Consider the following 19,824-nt stretch of genomic DNA (forward strand, 5'->3'; position numbering starts at 1 on the left):
AGAGCTTTAGGTGATGATCACGAGACAGCTGAATTCTCAAAATGCGCAGACCCTTGCGCCGGCAGCCTTGGAGGCCAACCTAATGCGTCGGCTGTGACTCACCTTGGTAGGCATCACGACGAAGGCTTGGTTACCATCGCCAACCAGATGGAGTCACAGGCTTTGCCGCCTAGACCTGGCAAACATATAATGTTCTAGGTATCTCTCCAGGTATGATTCTATGAAAACCCATCCAAGCTGAAGTACCATCAAGATTGTATCAGAGAAGCTAAAGACATATATCCTCAAAAGCTGGTGGGTTCCCTCATTGCTGTCTGTGCAAGCATCCAGCTTCTACCTTCAGCGCCACATCATCCAACAAGCGAAGAGTGGATACCGTGGCTGGTGGCGAAACTGACCGGGATCACGTGGATCACGGCTGAGTAATCCAAGTCCACGCCCATGTGGCTGACGCAGCTTGCTACCAGCTTCCACGTCTTCAGCCAGATTTTTCAGGCAGACTGACTTTTCTGCCTTTCGCAGCATCGGAGCTCATCACCTGCAAGCTTGACGAAGCGACGCGTTATCAAGTAACCGCAGTCGCAGTATCCCTCACTGCGGCGATCTCTTTATCTTTCTTGTCGAATCTTTATTTGTCGTTTTCCCTGCGATTTCCAGCAAACGACCCGGGAGTCGCGACTTCTTTCACGATCACGACCTCTTCCGATCATCATTTCTCCCCCATCACAAGCTTCATCCAGCATCCACAGGATAACCGTCAAAATGAGCGTCGTCTACGAACCCCGTAATTTCATGCACGATGGCTCGTATCCTCCCATCGGCGATCACGATCACGACCATGTCCTCGATCAGACTGGGCAGTACCAGGCGTCCGACGTCCCGGACCTCGCCTCCTACAACCCGACGTCCTCGATGCTCGGCGACGACCGGTCTCTCATGCCGGACGGTCTTGACGATGCCTCCGTTGGCGTCCCAGATGCGACGCGACTCGATCTTTCAGCGCCTCCCACTCTTACGTCCCTTCCTTCGAGTCTTCCTCCGGCGCTTCCCGAGCCCCTGCCATCAAACAACAAGGACGAGGGCGAGGCCTCGACTCCTACATCGAGGGTTAAGTGCATAGCAAAGCCTGAACGTGAGGTGACGAAACAGCCTGATGGAAAGTTTTACTGTACTTTCCCGGGATGCACGGAAGAGACTCAAATTTTCACCCGGAAATGCGAATGGAGGTAAGTCAACCAAACGTTGAAGCTTTTGACACTTTGTCATGATGCTGACCATTTTCTTCTCGCAGCAAACACATGGACAAACACGAGCGACCTTACCGATGCGCGGCTGAGGGTTGCGAAAAGCTTCCCGGCTTCACATACTCCGGCGGCCTCCTCCGCCACGAGCGCGAAGTTCACGGCAAGCACGGCGGTCCAAAGAACACGGTCAACTGTCCCCATCCGAACTGCAAGCGTCATACTGGCAAGGGCTTCTCACGGCAAGAGAACCTTAATGAGCATCTACGACGAGTACACACGAGCGACGGTTCCAGCACGGTCCAAGAAGACATCCAAACCGGTAGTGACGGTGACAGTGACAAGGCTATTGGATTCGGCGCAGGCAACAAGCGAAAGCGCTCCCGGAAGGGATCTGACGCTGGTCTGGACGAGCTGCGCGAGGAGATCAAGCGCGTACGCATGGAGAATGAAGAGTTGCGCCAGCAACTCGACAGACAGGGTCAGCACAGCTTCGCCATGATGTCGCAGATTGCAGAGCTCCAGGATGCGTTGCGGACGAACCTCGATCCGTCCGGACTCGGCGCTCCCACCGCCACGATGTTGTGACAATCAGACGCAACGCCTGCGCCTCTTCCCGAAAGCGACAGCTTCCTCCCGAACTTCCCGTTACGGCGTTACGACCACACCACCACACCCTAAGTTAACACCCGGCGGCCACAACTCATACTCCAGGCTTCCACATTGAACCTCCGCGTCCTCGACTCGACAACTCCCCGCACACACCAACCATCACACCACGTATACACTCTTACGACACACGCATCGACGAGGCGTTCTAGGCAGAAAACTGCTTTTTTATGATCCATACAATTCCGTTTTGTCTCCTTTGGCCGTGGTCACACGACGCCGTGTATAGTTTTAACGGCATGGGTAATTCAACAGAAAGGGGGAAACAGGCGTTCTACGGGATAATCGACACTCGACTTTTTTTCTTTTCCACGGCTTTCTACGGTGGCGAAGAAAGCCCAAGGACGATGACGACTACTTTTTGATATCCCCCCTCCCCTTCGCTACGCAGAGCGTTATGCAGAGGAAAACCAGAAAGATGGAACAAAAAAAAGGAAGAGAAATACCACATGTTTTTCCGGAGTTTATTTTCCACCCTCTTCTTTTTTTTTGACGGCAAATGGTAGATTGTACATTTCCCCTCTCCTCCTCCTCAACTCACGCCTTCCCCCTTCGCTTCTCAGGTTCTCCTCAGCACCGAAAACAACTTTTGTAATTCTATTACCTTGTATTGCGAACGATTATTCATTTTTAAGTGTGTAGTACCATAGACACGGGATGACCTTTGATGATAAAATGGCATCCTCCAACCCCCATAAATCAAGATGAAACTTCTCTTCTCCTCTTCAATGACAACTTAATCCGTCTCTTTGCAAAATATTGTAATACATTAGAGTTACCACAGACTATTTGGGACGTGGATGGTGATGACGTAAGCTTGGGTGCTGTACGCGTGAGGCCCGAAAAAAGGAAGCTGCACACGTTTTTACCGTGCGAAGAAAGAAATGGCTAGGAACGCGTTGTCACATGTGGCTTTTGCCTGAGGCAAAACACCAAGGTAGGCAGGGGTGTGGTTGCAGGATGCACGAGTGACGATCGTTGCCAGCTCGAAGTCCATGTAAAACTCCGCGACTCGTCTGGGCACTTGTGGTAGTGTACTCAGAGGTAATGGAAACCAACAGATGTTCTGTGCACAAAGAGGGCGTAGGCGCAATCTCAAAGGACACTTCTACGTGAGGAAACGGGGTAGATGAAGGCAAGACGAGAGTGGGCTGCATTTCCAGGCACTCAATCATGTTTAGCAACATGATGAAAATCCATTTCAATGACGGTCATTGAAATACACTTTGTTTGGATATCAGTTCTCGTCTACCTATACTCTTACATATCCCCGAGCTCAAAAGGCCCTCGTATCTATGGAAAGAGATGAGCCGTCAAATCTTACTTAACCCGTGACTTGAATCCAAGGTATTCTAACGCTTTCTTGTCGAGAGTACTTCCTCCCAAGCGTGTGAAGCTGCAGGAAAAGGCACTCCATGATAAGGCGTCAAAGGACATTGAAGTCTACAAAAATCAGAGATTCTCGGCATCTTAAGCAGAAGCTGGCAATAGACTCTGCCCCGGGAAAGAGAGAAAAGGAACATCTAGACATGAAATCTAGACCTCAAACACATCACCCACGCCCTCGGATCCGCCCCGCCGGTTCTCGACAAGGTCCAACCTCCACCCCTCCCAGTTCTTGAGCGTGCGCTTAATCTCTTTGATGCGCTCGATACGCTTCTTCGCGTCGTCCTCTTGCGCGCGGCGGAACGCGTCCTCGTCAAAGTCCATATCATCGTCGTCGAGGAGCAGCTCGTCATCTCCCGTCCCGGTGAGCGCATTGATTCCACTTTGGAAAAAGTCTCCGATACCACCGCCGGCTGCTTGCTTCCTCTGCGCTGATGGCGACGTGCCGCGGCTCCCGCCAAGGTCCACGTTCTCGAAGCTGGGGCTATTGAGCTCCCGGCGCTTCTCCTGCCAATGCCCGTGGCGAAGCTCGTATACCTCGGCTTCGAGGTCGCGTACCTTCTTCTCGAGACGCAGGCGCTCCTCGTTCTCGAGCTCATCGACACCGTCGTCATCCAGGCCGCCACCGCCCTCAGTGGACTTACGGCTCCGTAACCTCGTGTTCTCGCTCTCGAGGCTCTCAACCCGCGCCTTGAGTTCGCTGACCTCCTTCTCGGCGCGCTCCTTTTCCTTCCGCAACGTCTGGGTGCGCGTGTCTTGCTCCTTGTGAAGTGTGGTCAGCGTCGTAACCTTCTTTTCCAGGCCGTCGGCCTTCTTCTCGGCCTCCAGCCTGGCATCGATCGAGTCGGCGAGGTCGTGCTCCAAGCTGCGGAGCTTCGTCTCTGCGCTCGTGCGTTCGCTACCCTCACGGACAGCCTTTTCCGCCGTACGGTCGAGGTTCTTCCGCAAGTCAGTCAGTTCTTGCTGTGCCTTAGTGGCGGCCTTTTCAGATCGCGCGAGCTTCTCTTCCAGAGCCGCAATCTGCTCCTTCTCGGAGGACGTGCCGCTAGTCTGACGATCCACTTGTGCGCGGAGCTTTGATATTTCAATCTCCATCGACTCGATAGTGGCGGTTTTGGAGGCAAGCTGAGCCTCGAGCTCGGCTGGGGGAGAAGACATCGATACCGATGGCGAGGATCCGTGGCGGCCACCTGCACGGGAAGCTTGTTGCTGGAGCTGAGAGTTCTGGCGCTGAAGGGCCTCGATCTCGGATTTCTGTTTGGCATTTTATTAGCAAACTTTTAAGGGCGCATGGTCGTATAATATGATGCTTACTAGGTTTTCGACTTGGCTGTCTGGACCGCCCTTGCTCTCGCCCTCAGTCTCACGCAGATCAGCCAGCTCCTCCTCGGCCTTCTTCCACCTCCTCTCCGCATCGGTGGAGTCCTTGGCTAGACGCTTATTCTCTCTCTCAAGCTCCTCTATCCGAGCGTGCTGCTTTCGATAGATATCGGTGGCGGTCTCGCCTTCAGGAGCCTCGGCGCTGGGCGAAAGAGGACCATTGCCGGCGGAGACGGACCCTTGTCGGAAGGACGCAGAACGGAGCTTGGACTGCTGAGCTAGCGAAGGTTGAGATGCAGTTGGCGATGCTGGTTGCTCCGCGATAGCTTCCGTAGCTTCCTTCTCGTCCTCTTTTGTGTCTTCGGTGGCAGGATCGGCGGGTGTCGTGGGTTCGGCTTCGGGGTCCTTGTCCTTCGAGACGCTGGCTTCTGCCGCTGTTGGCTCGGCCTTTTCCTTCTTGGATGAGCCAGCGGCCTTCTTTGTCTTCTTCTTTTTCAATTCTTCCACCTAGCAAGCTGTGAGTATTAGACCGATGGTGATCGCACCGCAAGTAAACCTACTCGCTTTCTGGCGGCGGCGAGCTTTTCGGCCTTGGCCTTCTCTTCAGCGTCGGCCATTATGCAGGCAACAGTGCTTGGGTTTGTTGCGAATCGAAATCAAGTGAGTTCTAGGTGCTGTTGCCGAACGTTGTCACAAAGAGGTTGTCGTGAATGCGGAATGTAAAGTTGGATATTTGATGCGGTTTGAGCGCTTCAGCCTCGAGCCCAGGAGCTTAGCTGTCCACTCGTGTCAAGAACAAGCCACATTCCACCTGCACTCATCCGTAGTGTTTGTGGTTGACAGGGCCCCCCCCCCCCCAATGACGAAGGCAGGCGCAATAGCTATGCGTGGAGTGTGCTAAACATACAGGGGCCACCCCTCCTGTTCCGATGAACTCCCTTCTTGCCGTTTAGACAAAATCGAACAATACTCCAACCTCCAACAACCGATTATTTCCTCCGTGATAAGATTTACATCCTCCCAGAAACCATCTCCCTCCTTCATTAGATATAGTATTTTCTCTCTGTAACGCTGGTCTATCGAGATTCAGAACCATTCAAGATATTGCACCTGTTCTGCTCTCAGCATCTATCGATCTCACTAACACCGTCTCGCCACTGGTGGTCATCAAGATGCAATAATCGCCCAAACCCAAACATCATGCCGTTCATGCCGTTCTTATGAAAGCTATCGAATGAAGAGATGCATACATCGCAACAACAAATAGCAAAAAATCAACATGTTCCCAAGCGGGCCTCCTGCCGTCTGACCGACGCGACGAACACCCTCCATCCCCCTGCACATCCTTTGGCCCACCCAGCCGTCGTCTTTCAATGCGTTGGCGCCTTACATCGCCTTCTCAGTGTCCCAATCGCTCAAACCTTTGCCCTTGGGCACCGCCTGATTGGCAAGCTCTTCCTCGTTTCAACTGCGCTGATATCCAGTTGGCACCGGACCAGCGTCTGAAATGGATGCAAGTTGCATCTTGGCCCCCAGTGAAGGACCCTGTCTACCTGCCAGCGCGGGAACGCATCGAGCCAGGGGGCAGGGGGCTAAAGGGGGGTGAGCGTCTCGTTCGTTAGTTCCTTGAAAGACGTCCGCCCTGCTCTACAAGGGACGACTTGGCTAATTCAAGATGATTGGAGGTGCCGCGGCAACAAACGACCCAAGCACAATTATGCAGCTCGAACATTAAAGCATGTTGAGAGCTGACATGTTCTGGAAAACATGTCCTGCTCAACTCTCGTCCATCCTCTCAGCTTTTGCTGGAGGAATGGAACAGAGGAGCGACGGCGAGGAGCCATGGGGCAGTGTGTATCGAGCAGCAATGCTGGCGCAGGCACCAGCGATGCCGAAAGGCCTGACGCTCGCTGTCAAACTCCCGGCTGCCAGAGAGTCTGCGATCCAGGGTCCAAATCACGATACTGCACTCAGCATGCCGTCTGTAGACGGCAGGGATGCGTGAGGCCTCGATACCGCAAGGGCCCATATTGTCAGGAACACATGTGTAAGTGTTCCACCAGGCCGCTTCGGCCTTTCGACAACGTACGACTTCTCTCTGACTCCAGGACCAGATACGTGTCGAGTCTCCAGATGTCCCAATAATCAAGCCAAACTTCACGATGCGCGATTTACCAATCATTTATGCTGGGACCACCAACCCCCCGAAGTCCAAGATGCGTACCTGCTCGGATACCTGTTTGGCGGGGAGGATATCCACGCGGCCAACGCAAACGAGCCTCAGCAACAACAGCAACAACGCAGCAGGCGCAGGCGTTCTCTCCAGAAGCCAAAGTCCGCACCGGCCACAACGCAACCTACAATCCTAGCCGAGCCTCGAAACCAGGCATCCGAAGACCCCTCGTCAAGTTCAGACGACGACGATGTTATAGTCGCAGCTCATCAGCTGTCCACCATAGGCGAGGAACCGGAAAGAGAAGACGCCATGCGCTCAACGCAGAAATCTCGACAGGAGAAGCCTAGAACAGCGTCAGGAACAGCGCCGGGAACACCGACGGCTCGTCGGAGTCAGAAGACGGTTCACTTCGCAGATCCTGTCCCTCGAGCCTCCGTAGCCGCTGAAAAACCATCCGTCGAGACGACGGCGGATACCTGGGTTGCGGAGCCCCTCTCCTCGTCCGCGGCAGCCCGTCTTCGAACCTCCCACCACCGGCGAAGCCTGGATGGACGGTCCGGATATCGGTCTTCGCCAAAGACGTCTGGCAGTGTCGCCGCTCCGGCTACGAATAACCGTGAGAGGCGTCATAGTACCGGCAGTGCCCCAAAGTCTGCCGACGTCAAGCGGACAACGAAAACGAGGGCCAGCCGCTGAGGCCTATCCTCTGGGGACGCACAGGACGGAGGCACAGAGGGTCCCTTGTAATGCTGCACGAACCAAGCTTCGACATTGCGTCACAGCAAAGTCCCATGACACATCTCTCCCACCAGATGCCCCCTCGTTTCTTTATCGTCAACAGTCATACGAGCCCGCTTTCCTATCACATCCCTTCAGAAATAGCCCCGGTAATCTCTTGGGTGGGGGTCTCATCTGAACGCAGGCGAAAGATAGGTAATGGTGCTAAAGATACAGCGTAATTATCTCTCAACGGGCGGTAGAAGAGTTCCACCTCTGAGCGTCGGGCACGGCATTTGGCGGGGTAATGGCGGGGTACGGGTGCGAACAGGGTGCTGCAAACTACCTCACGCCGAACCATTACCACCACCACTACCGCCGCAAGCCCACAAGCCCGCGCCAAACCGCCCGCCTACCCGACTAGCCAAAGCCTCGCCGTCTCTCTTCCTTCCCGTCCCTCCTTCTTTACCTTACTTGCTGATCTTCTACCCAATTCCGTCGCAACTCTCTACTTTATTCAATTCCCTCTCTCGGCATAAGATCGTCTCCGTCTCAAATTTCCAGATCAGCGACAAGATTTCATTCCCGACCGGCGCAATACACACGCCCACCCACCCGACAAAACACAAGCCATCGCCAACAATGGCCTCCCTCCCCTCACAACATCCGTCGCTGGCCCTCCACCTAACAGACCGCGCCCTCAACCCGATCTTGACCTCGGCGCACTCCCAATCCCAACTCGAGGCACTCACTTCCCTGACGACGACCTCTCTGACCGCTCATGCCGCCGCGAACCGCTTCTCCCTCGGCCCCGCCCAGCGCATCATTGTCGAGCACGGCCCGGGCAGTCCCGTCGTCCTAGCCTCCTTCCTCAACGGCGCCGATGCCCTGCCGAACTCGGGCGGAGAGAGCTCCGTCCCCTCAGCGTCAAAGTCCTCGTCGAGACCCGTATCCTCGGGTGTCGCCGGCGCTGCCCCGATAGCAGAGCCATCTTCCGCAGCGGGGCCGTCAGCGAGAGCGATACCTGAGACGGGCAAGCTGGGCGAAGAGCCAGAGAACGCGGCGCCGATGCTGGTCGGCGTGGTGGTCGCGGCGACGGGTGAGGAGGCCATGGAAGCGCGCCGCGCCGCGGGCAGACTCGAGAGGGTAGGCAGGGAGTTCCAACGAGAATGGGTCGCCGAAGAAGGAACGGGCGACGCAGATGGTCTCGGTCGTTGAACACACATATACACACACACATTCACATATCAATAGGACGATGGAGGAGAGTATGGTCAGATCGTAAAAAAATGGGGCAAAGGATGTCCCTGGTGGAAGGTCAACGATGCCCAGAGGAAAGCGATAGCGATGTCGTGGCCTGGGAAGTTCGAGTCGGGGCAGGGCATATATGGTCCTTTCATGAGGATTACGAGCAACGAGATCACGGTCACATGGAGGACCCGATACGGAAACCAAACCAGGCTACGGTATGGGGTGGGTTAGGCGTAGAGGACAGCGCGAGTTCGCGTTAATCATAATCTTTGGATTTTTGACGGTCTCTCTATATACCGAGTTCATTTTTCCCGTGAAACGTCCGTCATTGCGTTAAAAAAAAATAAGAACAATCGCCAATTAACCAATTTCTACCCTAGGTATGACCGCTTTAAATGATCTGCTGGAAAGCACGGTTGAGAGGAGAGCGAACGTTGGGAACGTCCTTCCAGAATTCGACGGTGGCGACCGCGCGCTTGGCGATGCCCTCGGGGGTGAACTCGAACTTCTATAGAGTGGGTTAGAATGACTGACGAACAGTACTTAGATCGGAACGAGAAACTTGCCTTGTAGACGTCCTTGTAAGGACCGGAAGCACCGAAGCGGTTGATACCGAACTGCTCGTGGGAGTATCTCTCCCAGCCGAGGGTGGACATGACCTCGACGGACATGATGGGCTTGCCGTCGGGCAGGACGGACAGCTTGTACTCCTTAGACTGGGAGTCGAAGACCTCCGTGCAGGGCATGGAGACAACGCGGGCAGCGATGTTGTGCTTCTCCTTGAGGTACTTAACGGCGTCAACGCAGATGCAGACCTCGGAACCGGTGGAGACGAGGGTGATGTCGGCGTTGGGGTCCTCGTGCAAGACGTATCCACCCTTGATACCCTTCTCGATGACGGAGCCCTCGAGTTGGGGCAGGTTCTGGCGAGAGAGAGCGATGATGGAGGGGGTGTGCTTGGAGGTCAAAGAGACGTAGTAAGCGGCGGAGGTCTCGTTACCGTCGGCCGGGCGCCAGACCATGTTGTTGGGCAGAGCGCGGAAGTGGGCGAGGGTCTCGATAGGCTGGTGAGTGGGGCCGTCCTCACCAAGACCGATAGAGTCGTGGGTGGCAACCCAGATGGCGCGGATCTGGGACAGGGCGGACAGACGGACGGATCCGGCGGCGTAGGAGACGAAGTTGAGGAAGGTACCTCCGTAGGGGATGATGGTACCGTAGGCAGCGAGACCGTTCATGATGGCACCCATGCCGTGCTCACGGACACCGTAGCGGATGTAGCGACCGGCGTAGTCACCGAGGCCAGTGGCGGGAGCCTGGAAGTCGACAGCCTCCTTCCAGCGGGTAAGGTTGGAGCCGGTCAAATCGGCGGAACCACCGACAAGCTCGGGAACGATCTGGTGGATCTTCTGGAGGACGGTCTCGGACAGCTTGCGAGAGGCAATGGCGGGATCGGCGGGAGTGTAGACGGGCAGAGACTTCTCCCAGCCCTCGGGGAGGTCACCCTTGAGGCGACGGCTGAGGTCCTTGGCCTCGTTGGGGTACTTCTCACCGTACTTGGCGAAGAGCTTGTTCCACTCCTCCTCGGCAGCGGCGCCCTCGGCGGCGTGCTTGTTGTAGAGGTCGTAGACCTCCTGGGGAACAGCGAAGGACTGCTCGGGGCTGAAGCCGAACTTCTCCTTGAGCTGCTTGATGTCGTCGGCCTTGAGGGGAGAGCCGTGGACACCGTGGGTGCCCTGCTGAAGGGAGCCGAAACCGATGGTGGTTCTCAGCTTGATGAGAGTGGGCTTGTCCTTGGACTGCTGGGCCTTGGCAATGGCCTTCTCGATGCTGTCGAGGTCGTTGTCACCGTCATCGACGATGAGGACCTCCCAGCCGAAAGACTCGTATCTCTTGACGACATCCTCAGTGAAGGCGACGTTGGTGTCACCGTCAATGGAGATGTGGTTGTCGTCGTAGATGGCAATGAGGTTGCCGAGCTGGAGGTGACCAGCCAGGGAAGAGGCCTCACCAGAGACACCCTCCATCAAGCAACCATCACCAAGGAAGGTGTAGGTGTAGTTGTCGGACAGGCTGAAGCCGTCCTTGTTGTAGACAGCGGCGGTGTGAGCCTGGGCAATGGCCAGACCAACAGCGTTGGAGATACCCTGACCGAGAGGACCAGTGGTGACCTCAATGCCGGGGGTGTCGTGAGCCTCGGGGTGACCGGGGGTGATGCTGTCGACCGTCTGTAGAGCCTGTCAGGAAATGGCTCATTCCCTCACCTGTTGAGTCATTGTCAAACTTACGCGGAACTTCTTCAGGTCGTCGATGGAGACGCCGTAGCCGAAGAGGTGGAGGAGAGCATACTGAAGCATGCAGCCGTGTCCGTTACTGATGGTAGGTTAGCCAAAGATATTCGATTCGGGAATTGGAAGCTATGTTCGGGCGGTTCAACTTACGAGAGAACGAAACGGTCACGGTTGAGCCAGTTGGGGTTCTTGGGGTTGAACTTCATGAACTTGTTGAACAGGACGTGAGCGACCGGCGCCATACCCCTAGAAAATGAATTGGTAAGCTTCTGTGCCCCGATTCCATCGTGAAATACGTGTAGTGTGAGTGAATACGTACATGGGCGCACCGGGGTGGCCGGAGTTGCTGTTGAAGGTGGCATCGACCTGGGAATCGCAGACTCGGTCAGTTTCTTGTCCAAACATAGATTGACGATGAGGCTCTCGACGGAAAGCTCATTGAGGCCGGCCAAGGAGCTCGGTGCTAGATGACATGATCGCAGCACCGTGGATGGTGGTGGTGGTCTCAATGGCGGGGTAACGACGAATCCTCAACGAAGAAGCGTGTAGGCGGGGTAAAAATCTGGCGGGCGGATGAAACTCACAGCGAGCAGGCGGATCGTGTTGATCGCCTTCCAGTCTTGTTCGGTGTAACCCATGATGTCTGATTTTCTTCCAAGAGTTTTTGATGTAGAACTCGGTCAGGGGAAGAAGAGAATGTGGTGTGAAGGAGGGAGGAAATTTAAAGGAGACGTCGGAGGAGGAGGAGGATGGAACAAAAGTAGAGGAACGAGAAGGAGTGGGAGAGGAGGCGGTAATGTACCTCAGGTATTCCGACACAAAACAGCAGCAACATTTTGCCTCAGAGCGTACCTCAGCAGTCCCGTCACTGCGTATGTCGGCCAGGAAGGTAATTATTGAGCATCCGGTGGGGACCTGACGTGGGCGTGGACAAGGACCAGAGGGGGGGCACATGGAGGGGTGGAGGGGTGGAGGGGCAGAAGGGGGACCAGGCACAGACCACTGACGCCGCGGCCGGATTCTCTCAAGAAGGGAACAACACGACACCAGACGAGACAAGCCACTGGGAAGAGGAGGTCACCACACGGTGGGATGCTTGTTGCCGGGGGATTCGTTGCTGCCCACTCCAGGCACAGAGGTGAATTGGGTTGCTCTGATGTGCTATGTCCATCTTGCACTTCCATTTTCTTGGATACCTTGGAATTCCAGAAAGGCTACGATACTTGGAGATACCTCGCATTTCCAAATAGCTGAGGTAAGGAAGCACTACCTAACTTACTTTTGGTACCTGTAGGTAGCCACTCCCCTTGCCGGCGCGGAAGAGGTACATTGGCTCGCTTGGAGCTCTGTCTGTACAGTACCTAAGGTAAGGTACCTCAGCCAAGGTAGCTTGGCCTTACTGAGAGCTTTTTTTTTTTTTTTTGGCGGGATGCCCGGACTCAACCTCATCTCAGTACCTACCTTACCTCAGCCCTCAGCTGCCACGATACCTCGAACATGGAACGGCAAGAGATACTTCACTCGCTACATGCCTTAGGTTGGTGAAGTAAAAGTCACTCATGTCACTTTTCGGTGTCTTCCCCCCTCGCCCATCACCATCCATCATCATCATCCATCATCCATCTTCACAATCACATGGAGTGGGGGGTTTTCCAACGTGTCCCGCATCTCTTCCATTTTTGTCGCATCTCCAGTTTTCGGCCTTGGGAACGGTACACAGCGCCTTCAGCTCGTCTCAAGTCTCAACAACCTCGTCGTCCGGCAAAAAAAAAGCTGTGGGCTGACTGACTGGTGTCGACTTGTCCCATCTGCTGCCACCTCTTCTTGGCCTCTTCTGGCTTTTTTTTGCCCCTCCTATCGTCTAGCCACTCATCTTTCTCGCCCTTGTATTGGTGGGCTTTGTCGGCTCAATCGTAGACCGCACTCTTCACTCTCATTATTACCCGTCCGTGGTCGACGTGCTTCCATGTACTACTACCATAGGTATTCCAATTCACCCGGCAACCCCTGTGAGGCAAAAATGTCCGACCTTCGACTTGCGATTCCCTCTCTGCCGCGTCCCGACCTCGGTGTCCGGGCTATCCCATCTCGACGAATCATACCGCACTCGGCGCACCAGGTTCAACCACATCTGTACACTGCACCAGCAGCAAGTCCACCGCCATGGGAACACCCTCACTCAGCACCCAAAAGCCATATCAACTGTATCACAATTTTTTTCATTTTTTTTTGGCTGTGACGTATCTCACCCCCATGAACTGACTCTCGATTCCTTCCAGAAGCTCGCTCGTTGCCTGTATTGACTCGTGCGAACAACAATATCTATGGATCATGGAGACAGTCTGTCGTCATAATGCCCACATAGCACAACGATTCACCTGGGTCCCTTTCGGTATCTGCCACGACCTGGCAACATCGGCTCGCCTTGGAGGATCTTGACTAATCCGTGGAGATGGCTGCATCTTTTGGGTATCTCCGGCCCACCCTATCGCTTCTCCAGTCTTTCCGGCCAGTAGCCTCGCGCTATTTTATTCACTCACGATGCTGCGTCGCCGTCGGCCATAGGCCCAGCGCGTGCCGGACTTTAAAGCCTCGTCCAAGCAGATGGCCCAGAGAGAGCCAAGCGCCGAAAATATCCCTACTACGCCTCCGTCGCCTCCAGTTCTCTCGCTCGCGTTGTTTCAAGCCGGCGACGCGGATAAGCTCTGGCCCTCCGATACCACCTGGACCACCCTGGCATCGCCTGGCTTCCCTTCTTTTGCTGAGCATCAGATCCAGTCATGTCAGTGGACCCTGAATGCATGATGACACTCTTCGTGTCCCCTATCAATTTTTTTTCTATTTCACCGTTCGGTCGCAGGGCCGACTCGCAGGCTGCAGCCTTCTTCTGCCTGTAGACGCAGCAGCATCAGAATGCAGCCCCTCCGGCCCCTCTACGGGCGGGCGCCGTCTTGCATCGAGATGCGCAACATCCGTTGATAATGTCAAGGTTGGGACAGGCCAGCGCGGGCGTTCTACGGTCAGCGCGGTAGAATACCGCAGAGTACGTCAAGACGCACTCAATAAAATATGCCCAGGTGGGCTGGGTTGTCTGATGTGGATATGCGACCAAACGTCGATAACTCGACCGAGTTTTCACGTTTTCTCGACCCCTTGGTATGTCTCAGAACGCGGTACTCGGTGCCGGTTGAATGTATGCCGCAGACACTCAACACCACGATCTACTTTGTTCGGCGCCTCAATGCTTTTCTCTGCGCCGTACGAGACGGTAAACCTACTCACACTCTTCTAGGCGATGTGCCACCCCTCCGGAGCCGGTGTGCACGGGCCATCCGTCTGGGATCCGGCCAGTTTCGTATTTATCCGCGCAAATCAAGGCGGCCGCAGGCCCAAGCTCCCTTCTTCCCTGCGGATGACATCAAGCCTCTCCACCCGCATATCCGCCGCTTCACGCAGCGTGTATCCGTCCACGCCGTTGTTGGTCGAGATTGAGCGGGAGAAGATGCGGAAAATTCTGTGGTTTCGGGTTCGAAATTATCGAGATTTCGAGAGCCATGCTTTGCCTTATTTTGAGTGAAACGAGTTTAGCCTCAACGGTGCAACTTCGGACACTGGCCGTGGCTAATCGGGCCTTGTGTTCCTTTCGCTGACCAAGCTTTGGCAGACGTATGGGTTCGGGCGGCGCAATGAGTTCGAGCTTGCTCTTGGCGGTGCATCTGAGATAGTGAGGCTGATCTTTACTCAGCGTTAACGAGGTTTCTTACTCGTAATAGGTTTTGTTTTCATGGAGCAACTACATGAGCAATGTCTCATGGGTGTTGTGAGATCTCATCATGAGCTTCACATCCAAGTGAACGGCTCATATGAGGTCGCTCAGTGTGCACTAACCTCAAAAGCGGGCGGTGTGGATCCTGCCCGATTGAGTTTTCGCCTCACCCAACGTCAACGACCGCAAGTGAACGATTTGGAGATATCAGATCAACGTGAGACTGAACAGCTGTATCGTGACAATCTGATCTTGTGCTTCTGAATAGTAGAAGAGAACACACTGAGCTGCAACTGTCACTCGGGAGCCAGTATCCCAAAGTTCGCCCTCAACTCATTTTTTTCTTCATCACAACTACCCCTCCATTTTTACCCCTCCATTACAAAAATCTTGACTTCACAACTTCCATAGCCTCACAAACGTATACGCCAGTTCAAGAAAGTCGACAAGACTTTCACTTCCTCTGCAACCATGGGTAAAAAAATGAAGGTCGAGCACAACATCCGCGACACATCCCACAACGCCGCAAACTCCAAAAAGACCACGGGCAAGCCAGCAAAGCAACAAAAAGCCAAGCCCAAAGCTCAACCGGAATCCCAAGGGCAGGCATCATCGTCTTCTGCAGACAACACAAACGCAGTCGACGCCCTCCCCCTCGTCCACCAGCAACGCCTCCTCTCCTCCTTCGCCTCCGTCTTCCAACCCGTCCTCGCCTCGCCCGCCTTCGCCACGATCCTGCAAGAAGTCAAGGCCGCGCTCTACGCCCGCGACTTTGACGCCGCCTTCACTTCTGCGAAACCCGAGAGCTTGGATGCGTATGCTGCGAGGTGGAGTCCCACCCGCGCTCTGGCGTACGCTGTCGTCCTGCTGGGTATCGCGGAGCACCTTGAGGGGCTGGAGGTTCAGGTCAAGAAGGCTGAAGACGAGGCTGGAGCTGAGGTAGCTGAAGCAGCCGAGGGCCTTCAAAAGTTGATCGTCGAGGACAAGACGGGTGATGCGCCCCGGGATCAGAACTCCTCCTCCCCTCCCTCCACCGACGATCAGGAAGTTCCTCCCGCAGCGGAGGACGATGCCGTCACCCCTCCACCACCCGCCTCGGAACCAACCGAGGCCAACACCACAGTCACCCCCAAGACGACGACACAAATCAAAAAGGAAATCAAGATCCTCTCCATCGGCGGCGGCGCCGCAGAACTAGCTGCCCTAGCAGCCTACCTCTCCCAGCAGCCAGCCTACCTAAAAGGCACAATCACCTGCCTCGACGCCGCCCCCTGGGCCCCCGTAGTCTCCAAGCTCCACGCCGCACTCACGGTCCCGCCCCCGGCCTCGCGGTACGCAAACGAGGCCCAAGCCACCGCCGCAGCCCTCGTGGACCCCGCGGCGCGGCTCTCCTCCTCCTTCTCGCACCTCGACGCCCTCACGATGTCACGGGACCAGCTCTCTCAAACGATAGGCAAAGAGGTATTACTCATCACATTACTATTTACCCTCAACGAGCTCTACACTGCCGCGGGAATCGGCAAGACCACCGCTTTCCTCCTAAACCTGACCGCCACCGTGCCCCTCGGCTCCCTGCTCCTCGTCGTCGACAGCCCCGGGAGCTACTCCGAGGCAGCCGTCGGCAAGGAGTCGAAAAAGTACCCCATGCAGTGGCTCATGGACCACACTCTCGTCAACAAGCCCCAAAAGGACGGCGTGTTCCCGGGCTGTCGGTGGGAAAAGGTCGAGTCCAATGACTCCGTCTGGTTCCGCCTCGCCGAGTCTCTAAACTACCCAATCCCTCTGGAAAATATGCGCTACCAAATGCACCTGTATCGCGCAACGAAACCCTAAAGCAAAGAACAAACAACGCCAGAAAAGCAACAATGGTGTATGTGTGCGCGCGTGTGTGTGCCAGAAAAAGCCACTTCATGCCCAGACGAGCCTCTTCAGAGAGTAGCTGATGTGGTCCAGCAGCCCAGTGCTTTGCCTCGCCTCCTCTAGCGAAATGATTTCGCCCTTCTCGATTATGCTCTCGGTGCCCGGCTTCTCCTTGCCAGGCTGACTCAGGAACGCCAGCCGCTCAATGTCTGCGCAAATGCTGACAACCTGCTGGATCTCGCTGAGCTTGGGTTCTTCGCCCGTCACGGCGGCGGATGACTGAGAGTACGGGGCCTTGAAAGCGAGCTTGCGCACTGGCGGCGCCTTGGGGCGCCCACCACCCAGCAAGCTGCTCAAGGCAGACTGAGGCTGTTGCTGTTGTTGCTTCTGCTGCTGTTGCTCCGAAGGGGCCGCATCCGTCTTGGTCTTTGCAATGCCCAGGTTCGAAAAGGTCCTGGTATTCGTCCTCGTAACGTCGTTCTTGCCTGGTTGGTATGACACAACGAAGCCAACATTCTTCATCTCGTCCGTCTGCCCGGGAGAGACTGTCGAGATGATGTATGTCCCAAACTTGATACCGACAACGTGGGCTAGATCAATCCGCTCAAACGAAGAGACCTTGTCCATGTTCCAGTCAAATCGGCAGAGATATAACGCAGCATCCGTTAGAAGTAGCACCACCTCCTCAAAGGGCATGGCCCGCAAGGAGTCGGACTGATGCGGGCTGAAGAGGACCCAACCACCCATGAACTCTTCGTTTTCGTCAGAAATGACGCGCCTTTGAGAAAGCTCGATAGCCTGCTCCCTCATTTTCAGCATCGAGACAGCAGGGTCTTTTGTCATCATCTCAGCTTCGAACTCTTGGAAGACCATGGAGTTCACGTTGCCCAGAAGGAAATCGATGGCAGCTTGACTGAAGTAGTCGTTGACCATTCTAGGTTTGGGGTTAGCAAGAGTACATGATAGAAAAAAAGTTTTAAGACCAAAACATCTTACCCATTGTAGTACCGGGTCAAAGAAAGGCCAAGATCATTCAATGTGCCGCCAAGGTTCCTCTTCTTCGTTCTTGTGTAGTCACCCTTCATGGCCGCAGTAGATGCATACTGCTTCGACACAGCATCACCATTGTCTGCCCAGAGCGTGTTGAACCACTGCGTTTGCTGGTCGACTTGAGCGGCAAGATCATAGCCTTCAGCTTTCAACTGAGACTCGAGCATGAATTTTCCAAACGAGCTCTGGCACACGTTTGTCCTGTCAAGGCAGTCCATACAGTTTGTGCGCAAGACGCCATGTTGTATTGCAGTGATTTGACCAGCCTCTTCCACGGTGCTTCCGAAACCTTCCAATTTGTCGCGGAGAGTATCGAGGAGCTGGCTGACGTTCTCGAATTTCATTCCCTTGCAAGCTGAATGGAAATCAAACCATTCAAAACCGACGGTGTCATCTTGGTCTTTCGCTTCTTCCTCGTTCAACCGCTGCACTGTCTTTTCATACTGATTGCCGACAGTTGCTTCTACGCCATGTTTCTCAACGAGATTGACAATCTGCAAAAGCCCATATTCTGACTTCAGCCGCTCCAGGTGCTTTTTCGTTGCAGTATAGTTGGCTTCGGGCGAGTGCTGAATGACTGGCGCAGGTTTGAGAGAGACCGGCGACTGTGTGAAGAATAGCGGAATGCTGCCCCGGATTTGAAGAAAAGAGTAAATCTTTGAAGGCTTGTCCCAGGAAGTGCTCGAAAGAATCTGCTCAGTTTCAACCGCATTGGCAACATAACCCTGCTCATCGATGCCTCGTCTCAAGTACCTGAGACCAGCCCTCTGTGTCGAACGCCGCGAGATTATTGTCAACAAAAACTTCTTTTCGGTAGAGCGCAGATCGATCGAGTCACGGACTGCTTCCGGTGAGGGTGAAGATGGTTCAGCTTCGGGCTGTCTCATGGTCGATAGCTCCACGGAATCCCCGAGACCTTCGTCGTGTTGAGGAGGGCTGCTATCTACTACGAAGCTCTTCTGAGAAACGAAGCCCTGCATGAGCGGAAGCAACAAAGCATCCTCTCCAGCCTCCGTAAATGGCTTTAATGTGTTCTTGTTCCAGAAGAACATCGGGTCCACGCGCTCATGAAGAGGTATCTCATCGGATTGAGCATGGGAACGACTCGACCAACGCCGCGTGATATCGAAGTCGTAAGAAAAGAAGAAGCTTCTAGATGAGCCGTAAAAGATCTGGGTCATCCGCAGAAGCTTCGGCAGAAGTGTGGATGCCGTTGTTGGTTCGTTAACCTCGTCAACAGATGGCCGCGGAGGAGCATTCTTGACTGGACTGTGGTCAACGGACCGTCGTACTTGGTGCGCGGCTCCGCTCCAGCCTGCTGATCTCTTCTGATCCTGCGTCCATCCGCTCTTGCTGAACCAGGTCTGCGCGAACCTCCCGTAGCTTCCTCTCCTGCCGATAACATCTTTCGCTACAGTACTCTTTACAGTCTCGAGATCCTTGTCGCTGTCGGCTTTAGCTTCTTGCGCAGGGTCTTCGACTTCATCCCCGCTTGCTGGAAGCTCGATATAGTCATCGCTGTCGCTATCGTTGGCGTCCTTGTCTGTGGTGCGATCTTGAAGCTCTAGGGCTGTCTTGGCGATAGCTTCTCCAGCTTCTTGTTGCGATGCGCATGGGGTAATGGCGACTTCGGTGACGACATAGATCGGAAAACCGCAGATTTGCGCCACTTGCTGGCGCCGAGTGATCGTGATAAGATAGCTGAGACGGGAAACTGTGATCAAACCTGCATTTCCCGAGAATTAACATCAAAGCTACAACAATTATGGAGTGCAGCTAGAAGCTCGGGTGCCGCACCTATAACGCCGAAGGCCTCGAAGGAAGAATTTGGCTGAGAAAGGTCGGGAATTTGCTCTCGCGGAGCAGAACTTATTGATGCGTCGCCATATTTGATCCTGACCGGCTGCGCAGGGCGCTGTCCTTTGGTCACAAATGGTTGTATGATAAGGCCGTCGACCGCGGCGCAGATGATGATCTTGCGAGCGATACCGGGCATCTTGCGATTCAGCGCGGTCCGGAATGCGATTCGGAATTAACGTAATGCGCGAGAAGAAATGGAGGTTCTATGAGGAGAGGAGACAGGCCAAAAGATTCACCCAA

The 19,824-nt window shown here is 54.8% G+C and overlaps 8 protein-coding genes across 8 annotated transcripts; 5 read left to right on the plus strand and 3 right to left on the minus strand.

Annotated features, from left to right (window-relative positions):
* Nucleotides 1-762: 762 nt before the first annotated feature.
* Nucleotides 763-1,829, plus strand: CCOS01_05398 (C2H2 transcription factor; the record flags this gene model as incomplete). The annotated part of the gene is made up of 2 exons (XM_060453578.1): nt 763-1,226; nt 1,292-1,829. The coding sequence occupies 2 exons, from the start codon at nt 763-765 to the stop codon at nt 1,827-1,829; spliced, it is 1,002 nt and encodes a 333-aa protein (XP_060315350.1).
* Nucleotides 1,830-3,446: 1,617 nt separating this feature from the next.
* CCOS01_05399 (M protein repeat protein) lies at nt 3,447-5,233 on the minus strand (the record flags this gene model as incomplete). Its single annotated transcript, XM_060453579.1, has 3 exons — nt 3,447-4,550; nt 4,611-5,123; nt 5,177-5,233. The coding sequence occupies 3 exons, from the start codon at nt 5,231-5,233 to the stop codon at nt 3,447-3,449; spliced, it is 1,674 nt and encodes a 557-aa protein (XP_060315351.1).
* Nucleotides 5,234-5,858: 625 nt separating this feature from the next.
* On the plus strand, nt 5,859-6,122 carry CCOS01_05400 (uncharacterized protein; the record flags this gene model as incomplete). Its single annotated transcript, XM_060453580.1, has 1 exon — nt 5,859-6,122. One exon carries the CDS (start codon nt 5,859-5,861, stop codon nt 6,120-6,122), a length of 264 nt encoding a protein of 87 aa, XP_060315352.1.
* Nucleotides 6,123-6,354: 232 nt separating this feature from the next.
* On the plus strand, nt 6,355-7,488 carry CCOS01_05401 (uncharacterized protein; the record flags this gene model as incomplete). Its single annotated transcript, XM_060453581.1, has 2 exons — nt 6,355-6,617; nt 6,750-7,488. The coding sequence occupies 2 exons, from the start codon at nt 6,355-6,357 to the stop codon at nt 7,486-7,488; spliced, it is 1,002 nt and encodes a 333-aa protein (XP_060315353.1).
* A 663-nt stretch (nt 7,489-8,151) lies between these two features.
* On the plus strand, nt 8,152-8,727 carry CCOS01_05402 (uncharacterized protein; the record flags this gene model as incomplete). The annotated part of the gene is made up of 1 exon (XM_060453582.1): nt 8,152-8,727. One exon carries the CDS (start codon nt 8,152-8,154, stop codon nt 8,725-8,727), a length of 576 nt encoding a protein of 191 aa, XP_060315354.1.
* Nucleotides 8,728-9,151: 424 nt separating this feature from the next.
* CCOS01_05403 (transketolase) lies at nt 9,152-11,686 on the minus strand (the record flags this gene model as incomplete). The annotated part of the gene is made up of 6 exons (XM_060453583.1): nt 9,152-9,268; nt 9,336-10,985; nt 11,046-11,130; nt 11,199-11,294; nt 11,368-11,414; nt 11,633-11,686. 6 exons carry the CDS (start codon nt 11,684-11,686, stop codon nt 9,152-9,154), a joined length of 2,049 nt encoding a protein of 682 aa, XP_060315355.1.
* A 3,611-nt stretch (nt 11,687-15,297) lies between these two features.
* Nucleotides 15,298-16,647, plus strand: CCOS01_05404 (uncharacterized protein; the record flags this gene model as incomplete). The annotated part of the gene is made up of 1 exon (XM_060453584.1): nt 15,298-16,647. One exon carries the CDS (start codon nt 15,298-15,300, stop codon nt 16,645-16,647), a length of 1,350 nt encoding a protein of 449 aa, XP_060315356.1.
* Nucleotides 16,648-16,722: 75 nt separating this feature from the next.
* CCOS01_05405 (uncharacterized protein) lies at nt 16,723-19,720 on the minus strand (the record flags this gene model as incomplete). The annotated part of the gene is made up of 3 exons (XM_060453585.1): nt 16,723-17,608; nt 17,671-19,450; nt 19,522-19,720. The coding sequence occupies 3 exons, from the start codon at nt 19,718-19,720 to the stop codon at nt 16,723-16,725; spliced, it is 2,865 nt and encodes a 954-aa protein (XP_060315357.1).
* Nucleotides 19,721-19,824: the final 104 nt, after the last annotated feature.

Source organism: Colletotrichum costaricense (genome assembly GCF_030867565.1).
Source record: "Colletotrichum costaricense strain IMI 309622 chromosome Unknown Scaffold_5.1, whole genome shotgun sequence".
Classification (NCBI taxonomy): Eukaryota; Fungi; Ascomycota; class Sordariomycetes; order Glomerellales; family Glomerellaceae; genus Colletotrichum; species Colletotrichum costaricense.